This window comes from Anomalospiza imberbis, chromosome 22 (assembly GCF_031753505.1).
Source record: "Anomalospiza imberbis isolate Cuckoo-Finch-1a 21T00152 chromosome 22, ASM3175350v1, whole genome shotgun sequence".
Classification (NCBI taxonomy): domain Eukaryota; kingdom Metazoa; phylum Chordata; class Aves; order Passeriformes; family Viduidae; genus Anomalospiza; species Anomalospiza imberbis.
In genome coordinates this window covers 7,828,948-7,841,165 of record NC_089702.1, presented here as the reverse complement: position 1 = coordinate 7,841,165, position 12,218 = coordinate 7,828,948, and the positions used below count along the sequence as shown (strand labels likewise).

The window sequence follows — 12,218 nt, the reverse complement described above, 5'->3', positions numbered from 1 at the left end:
CATCTTCCCGTTCCCCCAGATGCTCCCGGATTTGTCCCGCTTTCCCCTCGCCCCCCGGGACGCTCCCGGTGCTGCCACCCCCCCTGCCCCATCTCCCGGAGACCCCAAACCCCGGTGGAGACACCGGGGGGACACCGGCGGTGCTGCCTTTCCCGGGGAGGGCAGAGGGACCCCCCCCTGCTTGGACCCCCAAAACTTCAGCAGGAAGGGATGGGGGCACCCTAGGGAGCGTCCCTGAGGGGCCCCCCAGACCCTGCTACACCCGGGGGCGGGGGGGGGTCCTCTCGTCCTGCACCCCCACCCGCGTCGGGCTGGACACGCCACCTGCGTCACCTGCACGGACACGTGTGTGCACATGGACACGCGTGTGCTCATCCCCCAGCGCCGTGCCGGGGCCCCTCTCCCAGGGGTTCTCACCTCCCCCCCGAGGGGTTTTGGCCACCCACCCCCCCCACCCCAGCCCCCTCCCCACCCCATCAATCGATCGTTATTCCCGGTATTGCTGTCATTGCTGTGATTGTCCCGGGGAGCTGCCGGCGGGGCTGGGGACATTCGGGAGGGGGGGGTCTGGGGGCACTCGGGGGGCCTGGGGCACGCGGGGGTGGTGGGGGCACGCGGGGAGGGCACTGCAGAACCGCGTGGACATGCGGAGACGGAATGATAAAAGGAGAAACGGGAAAAGGGAAGGGAGAGGGCGAGGAATGAGGGAGACGGAGCCGGGGAAATGAGAGGAGAGAGCAGAGCCACGAGGAGCGGGGCGTCCTGAGGTGCTGGCATCAGGGGGGGCCCAGGCAGCCCCAGGCGAGCCGCTTGGGGGCCCTGGGCACGTTGGCACTTGGCCCTTTCTGCCCGGGGTCAGAGGAGCCTCCCCCACTTCAGGGAGAATCCCTTCAGGAGCCCCCCCTTCCCCTGCTGCTGCTGCCCCGGTGCCAGCGCTGCCGCCGGCTGTGAGACCCACTGCCAGCCCCAGGGCCCCCCGCTCCTCCCTGGCCCCCCACTTCCCGCACTGCAGGAGCCTCCGTACCCCCCTCCCCTCCTCTCCTCTCCCACCGGGGTCCCCCAGCGCTGCTCCCCCCGGTGCCACATCCACCCTGCAGAGGGTTGGGGTGGCTGAAGCCTGGAGGGGCTCTGGGGGCACCCAGACCCCTCGGGACCTCTCCCCACATGGCCAAGAAAACTCCCCGGGTGGGTCCCGGTGTCCCTGACGGTCTCACCGGGGAGCAAACGCATCCCGGGCTCTGGGAGGGGTTGGGGGGCTCTGGAAGAGCCCCCTCCCCACCGAAACAGCCCACGGGAGGGGCAGAAGTGGCGGAGGGAGGGTGGGGTGAATGGGGAAGAGGGTGAAAAATAGAAAATATTGAAGGAAAAAGATAAAAAGGATTTGGTGAGGGGCGGGGGGAGAGGGGAAAGGGAGGAAAAACCTCGGGAGGAGATTTAAGGACCGATAAGTGAACAAAGAGCCGGTATTGAAATAGATCTGAGGCCGCCGGCACCCGGCGCGGCGGCTGGGGGGGCTCAAAGGCAAGCGGCTGCGGGGGGCCGGGGGCTGCGCCGAGGCCGGTGGTGACGGGGGGGGGCGAGGGGCGACCCGCTCTGCTGAGCACCGGCCGGGGGGCACCCGGGAGCTGCCATGGCCCTGGGGGTCCTCACAGCCACCTGGCACGTGGCGAGGCTGCTGGCGATGCCACCAAGGCTCGACGCCCTGAGGGCTCGATGCCACGAGCGAGGCCGGCCCTGAGCCCCCCACCCCGGCAGCACGAGCCCCCCCCCCCCCGGGGCGACCACGAGCCACGGGCGCGAGCCCACGGCCCTGCCCCTGGTCCCTGCCGCTGCCCTGGGTGTAAGGGGAGGGGGGGGGGTCCCAACTGAGCCCCCCACTCACAGACCTGCTGCTGTCCTGGTCACCCCTGTGGCCGTGGCGGGGCAGGAGGGTGAGAGGGACACCCCCACGGTCGTGCCAGACACGGGGGCACGCAGAGTGGGGGGCACAGGGGTGGGAGACGGGGTGGGGGTACATGAGAGGGACACACAGGAGGGGAAAAAGGGGAGATGGGGGGACCTGGGGGATGCTAAGGGGACATGGGGGACACAATGGGGGGATATGGGGATGCTCAGGGTGGGCTTACGGGGGGGGATCCATGGAGGCATACAGGTGGGACACGGGGGGGACACATGGGGGGACAGTGAAGGGAGTACAGAAGGGATACAAGAGGGGATACACGGGAGAGGAGGCTCACGGGGGAGACACACGGGAGGATTGGGGGGACACACGGGAGGATTGGGGGGACACGGGACGGGGTATGGGGGGGTTACACGGGGGGACACAGAGGGGGTGACACGGGAGGGGACACGGAGGGGGTGACACAGAGGGGGCCACACAGGGAAACACGGAGGGGGACACACGGGGTGGGGAAAAGGAAGAGGTGACACTAGGGGACATAGAGGGGGTGACACGAGGGGGGGACACAGGAGGGGTGACACGGGGAGGGACACGGAGAGGGTCACGGGAGGGGGACACAGAAGGGGTCACGGGGGCGGGACACGGAGGGGGTCACGGGGGGGGACACGGAGGGGGTCACAAGGGGGGACACGGAGGGGGTCATGGGGGGGGACACGGAGGGGGTCACGGGGGGGGACACGGAAGGAGTCACACGGAGGGGATCACGGGGGGGTACATGGAGGGGGTCATGGGAGGGGGACACGGAGGGGGTCACAAAGGGGGACACGGAGGGGGTCACAAGGGGGGGACACGGAGGGGGACACGGAGGGGGTCACGGGAGGGGGACACGGAGGGGGTCACGGGAGGGGGACACGGAAGGAGTCACACGGAGGGGATCACGGGGGGGACATGGAGGGGGTCATGGGGGGGGACACGGAGGGGGTCACAAAGGGGGACACGGAGGGGGTCACAAGGGGGGACACGGAGGGGGACACGGAGGGGGTCACGGGAGGGGGACACGGAAGGGGTCACGGGAGGGGGGACACGGAAGGAGTCACACGGAGGGGATCACGGGGGTGGGACATGGAGGGGGTCATGGGGGGGGACACGGAGGGGGTCACAAAGGGGGACACGGAGGGGGACACGGAAGGAGTCACGGGAGGGGGACACGGAAGGAGTCACACGGAGGGGATCACGGGGGGGGGACATGGAGGGGGTCATGGGGGGGGACACGGAGGGGGGTCACAAAGGGGGACACGGAGGGGGTCACAAGGGGGGGACACGGAGGGGGTCACGGGAGGGGGACACGGAGGGGGGACACGGAAGGAGTCACACAGAGGGGGTCACAAGGGGGGACACGGAGGAGGTCACGAGCGAGGGGGACACGGAGGGGGACACGGGAGGGGGGTCACGGGGGGGGGGGACACGGGGACGCGCGCGCTTGCCCCCCCCCGCTCCGTTCTCGATGGCGGTGTCGCCACCTGGCGGCGGCTCCCGGGACTGCGCGCGCCGCCGGTGCCGGCTCCCGGTTCCCCGTTCCCGGTTCCCGGTTCCCGGTTCCCCGTTCCCGGTTCCCCGTTCCCGGTGCCCGTGCTCGGAAATCCCTGTGCCCCACTCACCCCAGCGCTGCCCGCCCTGCGCCACGCCATGGAACAAGAGGCCCTGGCGGGATTCTCCTGCCTTAGAGCAGCCACCTGCGCCCCCCCTCCCCATGACCCCCCCGAGCCCCCTGCTCTCCACACCCCATAACCCCCCTCGACCTCCGCTTCTCACTCCCCGGGGACAGGACTGGCATCTCTGGGCGTTGAGAGCATCACGGCCATGACCCCCGGTGCCCGGGCTCCTCCCAAATCTGCCCCCCAAACTCCCATCCCCCTCTCCCCCCCCCCCCCCCCCCATCCAACCAGCAGCCTATGCTTCAGTTTTTAAAAATTTTATTTATAACAATATCTGTTTTGTTTAGTTGTAAAGTAATCCAGCAAAAATTATTAAAACATTTCCCCCCAATAAAAGGATGGGGTCCCCCCCCCGCCCCCCCACATGCGTTTATTTATTTCTACTATAAAAGCTAGGTCATTTCCAGAGGGTTTTTTTTGTGGGTTTTTTTTTTTTTTTCTTCTCTTTCCTGTTAAAAAATGTGCATGTTGGAGAGCGGGGCGAGGGGCAGGTGAGAGGCTGGAGCAGGGGGGCTGAGGAGCCGGGGACCCCCCCCCTGCACCGCAGCGGGGCTGGGGGCTTCATCCTGGCCCCAGTAACAGTCGGGCAGAGAACGGGGGAAAGGGAGGCAGAGAGAGGGAGGGGAAAGTTGGGGAGGGAGGGGGGAAGGCAGGGAGGGAGGGGGGACAATGAGGGGGGAAACGGGAGGGAGGGGAATGGGGGGCTGGGGGCGATTGCAGAGGCCAAGCTGCAGGAGAAGGGGGAAGCCGGGGAACAGCAGATTTAGGTGGGGGAAGGAAACGGGGTCCCTGGGGAGGGGAGCTGCTGCAGTTTTGGGGAGGGGGGGTTGGGAGCATGTGGGACCCCGCTCTGCCTCCCCCCGAGCTGTGCCCCCCGCAGCAGTGACCCCACGTGTCCCCTCAGCCCCAGCCCCGATGTGTTTGCCCCGGTACGGCCACACGCCAGCCTGTCCTGGGGGCTGGAGGGGGTGAGAAGGGCCGGGAGGGGCAGGGAGGGAAAGGGAAGGGATGTGTGTGTGTGTGTGTGTGTTGGAGGGGGGGTCTCAATGTAAAGAGATTTAAAATAAATCAAAGCCAGGTCTGGCAATGAAGACGCCGAGGCCTGGGACCGGGGAATATACAGGTAATAATACTGCTCACATAGAAAAGTAATAATCCTTCATTTGTACATTTATACAGCGGCTCGTGGCCCACCCCCCGGCCCCCCGCCCGCCCCTGCGGCGGGGGCAGTGCCGGGCCCGGGCACCGCGGCCCCGCGGCCCCTCGCCCCTCCATGCCCCTATGCCAGGGGGTCTGCCAGGTCGTCGTCCCCCCGTGCCAGCAGCTCCCGCTTCTCGTCCGTGCTGGCCAGGGAGTTGCGGCTGTTGTGGGCGCCCATGTACAGCGTGGCGTAAACCGGGTTGGTGAAGTTGGTGGGCTGCAGATGGCGGGGGCAGCAGGTGGGAGGGGGCACGGGCATCCCCCCTGCCCAGAACTGCCGTCCCCAGGGGTGTTCTCCACCCTGGGGTGACTCCGTGACAGCCCCCACCAGCTGTGACCTCCTCCCAGGACATGGGACAGCCCCGCTGGCCCTGGCTGCACCCTCCAGCCCCAAAGCCTTGGTGACCCCCCAGAGCCCCCCAACCCCAAAGCTTTGGTGACCCCTCAGAGCCCCCCAACCCCAAAGCCTTGTGACCCCTCAGAGCCCTCCAACCTCAAAGCTTTGGTGACCCCTCACACACCTCCAAGCCATGAAGCCTTTTCAGCCATTGGAGTATCCCCATTTCTCCTGCCCCAAAGACTTTGTGAGCCTCTGGAGCCTCCCTCAGAGCATCCCCAGCTCCAAAACCTTTGTGAACCTTCAGAATCCCCCCCAGCCCCAAAACCTTTGAGACCATCAGAGAGCACCTCCAGCCCCAAAGCCTTTGTGAACCTTCAGAGTGTCCACCAGCCCCAAAGCCTCTGTCACCCCTCGGAGTTCCCCTAGCCCCAAAAAGTTTGCAAACCCTTGGAGCTTTGTGATCCCTCAAAGCCTCTGCAACCTGTCAGAACTCCCAGCCCTGAAACCTTCGAGACCCTCAGAGACCCATCAGCCCCAAAGCCTATTCAGCCCCTCAGAGCCCCCCCAGGGCTGCTGCCCAGAGAGCCCTGACAGCCACAGCAATGTGCCCCCCACCCCAGCACGTGTCCCCCCTGCACCTCCCACTTCGGGCAGGAGCCTGCAGAGCCGACAGCCCCTCACCTTGTCGGGGTCCAGGGCAAAGTCAGCATCCAGCAGCTCCCCCACGTCGTCATCGGGCTCGCCCTCGTACATTTTGTAGGTGGGATTCCCGATCTCCACGTTCATGGCACCGTTGGTCATCCGCTGGTGCTGGAAGCCCTTGGCACTGAGGTGGGAGAGGCAGAGGGTCAGTGACACCCCCCAGCTGTCCCCCACCCTCGAGGCTTTCACAGCCAGCAGAGGCAGCTCCCGTCCCCTCCACCCCACCAGACTCACCCTTTAATTCTCCACTTGTACCAGACAAAAGCCACCACGGTGAGGAGGATGAGGAGCAGCAGGATGGGGATGACGATGGAAGCTGTTCCTGCGGGAGGAAGGCACAGGAACATTCAGAGCCTGGGGTGGGGACAGTGCCCATAGAGGGTAGCCTGGGCTGGCCCTGTCCCCCTCACCTTCCACCACAGAATGGGGTTCAGGAGTCACTCAGGGGCAGCCCTGGATCACCAACAAACCCCCTGGGTGTGGCGTGGCATGGAAGGGGGGGTCACCCACTGCCCCCCACTTAACCTGCCCACCAACAAACTGCCCACCAACAAACCCCCTGGGTGTGGCATGGAAGGGGGGGTCACCCACTGCCCCCCACTTAACCTGCCCACCAACAAACCCCCTGGGTGTGGCGTGGCATGGAAGGGGGGGGGTCACCCACTGCCCCCCACTTAACCTGCCCACCAACAAACCCCCTGGGTGTGGCGTGGCATGGAAGGGGGGGGTCACCCACTGCGCCCCACTTACGGCTGCTCTGCTGCTCGCCCACGATGAAATCCTCGCAGCGCGTGCCCGTCACCCCCGCGGGACACCTGGGAGCGCAGGGAGAGCACCGGGGTTAGCGGGGCAGGGCCATGCAGGGAGGGAGGGAGGGAGAGCTGGGCACGGACCTGGGGTCAGGGTGGGGTGGGGGCACACAGATCGGGGTGTGTCAGTGACGTCTCGGGGGGCAAACAGCCCGCCTGTCCCCCCCCCTGCCGTGCCCCCCGCCCCGGCCCCCTCCTCTCTTACAGGCACTCGGGCAGCTGTGTCTTGTCGCTGATGGAGCAGGTCCCGCCGTGCAGGCAGTAATTGTCACAGGTCAGGCAGCTCGGTGCTATCTTCCCATCAGGGCAGCTGGGGGGCACAGAGGATCAACCCCATGGGCACCCCATGGCTGGCCTGTGCCCCACCCCGGGTGTTCTGTGCTCCCCTCCAGCCCCTAGGGATTCGGCTGCTGGCTCATCCCACCCACACAGCTCATGGCTGGGACACCAGGATGGGCTCTGGGGAGACACTGAGACACATCCACCTCCTCCTGCCAGGACCACCAGGTCCCCTGGATTTATCTGCCCTAATTACCGACCCAGCTGTGGCCAACCCTGCCACAGGGGGACAGGTTTTCTCTGGGGTCCCTGTGCCCACCACCCCTTTTCCTCCCTCCAGCTCGACATTCCCAGCACCTACATGCAGGAGACCTCCCCGCTCTGCTTGTTGATGCTGCACTTGCCCTCCTGGCACCGGGAGCACTTGTTGTCCTGGCACTGGGCGCCCTCGAATTGAGGGGGGCAGCGGCACTGCTTGGCACCGCTGGCTGTCATCTGGCACACGCCGTCATTCTCACAATAGTCAAAGCACTGCCCTGTGGGGGACAAGGGGGTCAGGGTGCCCCTCTGCCACCCCTCCAGAGTGCAACTGGTGGCCCCAGTCCCCCATGGAGCACCACCCCACCCCACACAGCATCCCACCAGAGAGGGGGACCTGGAAATACAATCCCACAGGCGCTGTTCCCAAGGATTCCCCCAAAAGAGTGGGACATGGGAGCACAACCGCTGATGCTGTCCCCAGGTATTCCCACGTAGATGGTGGGAAAAACCCAAAAGAGAGTTGGGAGCCCAACACTCTGGCACTGTCCCCAGAGGTCTCCCCCCAGGCATCTCCAGGTGAGGGACACCCAGCTTTCTGCTCCCCCGTTGCTGTCTCCAGACACCCCCAGGTGAGGGACACCCATCCTCCTGACACCCCCACTGCTGTCCCCAGACACCCCCAGGTGAGGGACACCCATCCTCCTGACACCCCCACTGCTGTCCCCAGGCACCCCCAGGTGAGGGACACCCATCCTCCTGACACCCCCACTGCTGTCCCCAGGCACCCCCAGGTGAGGGACACCCATCCTCCTGACACCCCCACTGCTGTCCCCAGGCACCCCCAGGTGAGGGACACCCATGCTCCCGACGCCCCCACTGCTGTCCCCACCCCGTGGCACAGCGGGTGGCACTCACGGTACTGGCAGCGGTCGCCGATGAAGGTGGGCAGGCAGCGGCAGGTGGGCTGGTTGCCCTGGTTGACGGTGCAGCTGCCGTTGTGCTGGCAGTAGTCCGTGCACACCTGCTGGTTGCACCGGGGCCCGGTGAAGCCGGTGGGGCAGCGGCAGGTCGGCATTCCTAGGGATAAAACCCGTCAGCTCCGTGCCCACCTGTCTGTCTGTCCATCTGTCCGTGACCCCCCTGGCTCACCTGAGGGGGAGGCGGCGCAGGTGCCCCCGTTCTGGCAGTAGTCCCAGCACTGGTCGATCTGGCACTTGTCCCCGTTGTAGCGCGGTTGGCAGCGGCACTTGGCCTGCTTGCGGGCGTTGAGGAAGCAGCTGCCGCCGTTCAGGCACACCAGGTCACACGTGTCGGTGGTGGGCACTGGGAGGGAGGCACGGAGGGGATGGAAGTGAGCAGGACTGCGCTGGCAGGACCCAACTTCCCTCCTCATCCTCATCCTCATCCTCTCCTCCTCCGGCGTCACCTACCGACAGGGGAGACGGTGGGCGAGGGAACGACCACGCAGGTGCCGTTGTCCAGGCGTTTGCCGTTGGGGCAGGTGCACACGGGGCCGCTGGGGCTGAGCAGGCAAAGCCACTCACACTTCTTGCGGTCACAAGGGTTGGTCACTGCGGGAGGGGAGGGCACAGGTGGTGAGGACAGCAGGGAGAGGACAGCGGGGTGGTGACCCACAGCCCTTCTTGCTCCACAGCACCTCTAGGACATTGCCCTCCACAGCCCTGTGTCCCTCCCATGCCCTGAGGTTGCCACCTGACCGCTCATCACTGCAGTTGGACTCCCCCAACCCACCTCACCAACCCTCTGCTCTGCCCACCCAGACACCCCCACTTCGGGCAGGGAGCTGGGGGTCTGAGTCCTCTCTTCCCAAGCTCTGCCAACGCCCCCCTCACCCTCTGGCACCTCACATCAGATATCAGTCCCTGGCACCTCCCTACCACCCCAGGAGCAGGGTGGGGGTCCCCGGCCCCCACGCACCCTCCGGCTGCTTGTACTGATGGTAGAGCACGACGTCGGTGGCGTGGTTGAGGCCGGACGTCAGGTTGGTGACGGGCTTGTGCCCGAACTTGTGAATCTTGAAGATGCGGTTGTTGATGTAGGTGACGCCGTAGATGTAGTCCTCAAAGATGTCGATGCTGAACGGGTGGCTCAGCCCTGGGGAAGCCAGGAGGGGACATGTGGAGGCAGGGATTTGGGGTGGGTCCAAGGCCAGGGACCCCCACGGGGCACCCCTTACCCTTCTTGTTGTCGATGGCCACGACGGGGTCGGTGCCGTTGAGCCGGATGCTGCCGATGACGGAGAGCTTGGCGTCGGCCCAGTACAGCCTCTCGTTGTGGTAGTCCACGGCCAGGCCTGAGGGGACACAGCCCCCAGTGAGCCCCCAGTCCACCCCAAGCCCCTCCCGAGCAACTGACCCACAGAGCAGCACCCCCACTGGCCCTACATCCTTCTGGGGCTCTGAAGGGGCTCTGAGCCCCGAGAACAACCCTCCCCAACACAAATGGTTGAACATGTCCCCATCATGGCTTTTGCGCCTCTCCTGTCACCTGTCTCTCTCACCTGTTGGCCACTGGATGTTGTCCTGCACCAGGGTCTCCCGCAGCGTCCCATCCATGGCAGCTGTCTCGATCTTGGGGTGATTGCCCCAGTCTGACCAGTACATCGTTCTGTAAGGACACAGGCAGGTCATTCCCAGGGGAACAGGACAGCCCAATGACCACGGAGGAGAAACCCTCCCACACTATCCCCACGGCATCCTGGAGTCACCAGGCAACTCCGGGGCAACTCAAGAAGACACAGAGAGTGACACTGGGACACATGGGTGGGCTTGTGCTGAGGGGAGTGTGGTGAGGGCTGGGCAGAGGGATGGGAAGTCCCTCACCCCCGTAGTGGGTCAACCACGATGGCGTGGGGCTCATCGATCATCCCCGAAATCAGCGTCTTGCGGTTCTCGCCCTTCATCTGCGCCACCTCGATGACGTCCCGCCCTGAGTCCGTCCAGTAGATGTTCCCGGCCACCCAATCGATGGCGATTCCCCGTGGCATCTTCAGCCCTGAGATCTGTGCGGGGCAGAGTGGGGACAGGTGAGGGAGGAGGAAACCATCAGCCCATCCCCGTCGCTCCCGCCACGCCCTGGCGGAGCTCGCTCACGTTCAGGTGGGTGACGCCGCCGTCGATCTGGCGCCGGTTGCGGTTGGAGGCGGTGGAGGCAGAGGAGGAGGCGGGCAGCTCCCGGTACGAGATCCGGCCCGTGTGCCAGTTGGTCCAGTAGATCTTGTTGCCCTTGACGTAGATGTCCATGGCGTCGATGCGCACGTTTTCATCACCCTGGAAGGCTGGCTCGTAGGCTGAGTTGGGGTTGAAGGGGTACATGCTCCTGATCTTGTTGTCGTCCGCGATGTAGAGGATCTGGTGCTCGGAGCCTGCAGAGGAGGAGGAGGAGGAGGAGAGGTTGGCATGGGCTGGACTGGGAACAGGGGCTCAGAGAGGAGTGGGGACTCAGACAGGAACAGGGGCTCAGCCCAGCTCCCTGTTGGGACAGGGACAGAGTCACTGGGAGCTCGTCATCGCCTTGGGGCTCACTCTGCCGGGGATGGACAGACTGACGGCACCAGTGGTACCAGAAGGGTGGGCAGAGCTGCAGGGGGTTGGAGGGAAGAGCAAAGGACTCCCACAGGAGCTCCGGGGATGGTCCTGGGCACACCCAGAACCCATGTGGGTCCCTGTTCCCTCCTGACCTTCTGCCTTGCACATGTTGTCCGTCTTCATGAAGTTCTTGGCGCAGCTGCAGACGTGGGAGCCCTTGGTGTTGTTGCAGAGCTGGGAGCAGGTCCCGAAGCGCAGGCACTCATTGATGTCTGGGCAGTGGGAGATAGGATCAGGGGGAGAACTGAAGGCTGCCCCCACAAACCCCAACTCTGCCCCAAGGACACCATTCCTGCCACCCCAGTCCCATCCCAGCTGTGAAATCACATCTCAGGGTCAAAAACCAATGCCAGACCCCACAGACCGATCCCGAGCCCTCTCCAGCAGCAGCGGGAAGTACCTTGGCAAAAATTCTTGTCCGGCACCTTCTGGAAGCCTCTGCGGCAGGTGCAGTATGAGGTGGACTGGGACTGGACGCAGTGGGCCTCGTCCCCACACATGGTGGTGTTGGTCGTGCAGTCGTATGACTTGTGCTCTGCGGTGGGACGCGCCGTCACACGCGTGTCACGGCGAGCTCCCCCGCCCCCACCGGGCCCCCGGCTCCCCACCCACCGTGGGAGCAGGATTCCTCATCAGAGCCGTCTCCGCAGTCATCGAAGAAGTTGCAGCGGAGGTTGGCGCTGATGCACTTCTTGTTCCCACACAGGAACTCGTTCTTGTCCTGGCTGCAGCTCTTGGGCTTGGCCGTGGGTGACTCTGCGGGTGAGAGGCAGCAGCTGGGACCCCCGTGTCCTGGGCACCCATGCCCATGGGACCCTCTGGGAGCAAGCAGGGACTTGGCACCCTGCATCCACACCCTGATTTTGGGAGGAAAGACTGGGCAAAGTCAACCCCAACACCTGGGCTGAACCCTGGGCTCTGGGAGGACCATCCCAAGGGCCACAGTGACCACGCAGGCACCTTGGCCAGGCAGGTTCAGGGCTGTGCCCGTGGGCAGCCCCACTCACCGCAGTCCTTCTCATCCGTGTTATCTCCACAGTTGTCAATGCCGTCGCACTGTCGACCGATCCACAGACATACCCGGTCGTTCTTGCAGCGGAACGGTCTGTTGGGGGGACACTGGAATTTCACTGCACCAGCAAACAGAAACAAACGGTGACGGTGAAAGGAGACGCCGTAGCCAGGCTGTCACACATGTCACGAGCTGCTGCTCGGCCTCTGCCCGCTCTCCGGGGAGGGCTGTCCCACGCGGGCGAGCGGGCTCCGGAGGCTGAAGCAAAGAGACTGAAGCAAAGACAATCGCCCAGCTGCCGTGAGCCCTCTCCTCATCCCGCCCCAGCCCCCCCAGCCCCCTCCCCACCACCAACCCCTCGCCCCACTCAGCCCCTCTGCAACTCCTGTCCC

General features: G+C 65.3%; 1 protein-coding gene across 1 annotated transcript in view; it reads right to left on the bottom strand.

Moving 5' to 3' along the window:
* Window positions 1–36: 36 nt before the first annotated feature.
* Window positions 37–12,218, bottom strand: part of LRP1 (LDL receptor related protein 1) — an 89,101-nt gene continuing 76,919 nt past the window's right edge. The window contains 19 exon segments of the mRNA XM_068212551.1: window positions 37–57; window positions 4,890–5,032; window positions 5,837–5,981; window positions 6,092–6,179; window positions 6,608–6,672; window positions 6,872–6,976; window positions 7,307–7,481; window positions 8,122–8,283; window positions 8,356–8,529; window positions 8,637–8,777; window positions 9,145–9,321; window positions 9,404–9,520; window positions 9,728–9,834; window positions 10,050–10,228; window positions 10,320–10,591; window positions 10,907–11,026; window positions 11,215–11,349; window positions 11,427–11,570; window positions 11,822–11,944. Of these exon segments, the coding sequence (XP_068068652.1) occupies window positions 4,895–5,032; window positions 5,837–5,981; window positions 6,092–6,179; window positions 6,608–6,672; window positions 6,872–6,976; window positions 7,307–7,481; window positions 8,122–8,283; window positions 8,356–8,529; window positions 8,637–8,777; window positions 9,145–9,321; window positions 9,404–9,520; window positions 9,728–9,834; window positions 10,050–10,228; window positions 10,320–10,591; window positions 10,907–11,026; window positions 11,215–11,349; window positions 11,427–11,570; window positions 11,822–11,944 (2,567 nt within the window). The 3' untranslated portion in view covers window positions 37–57; window positions 4,890–4,894.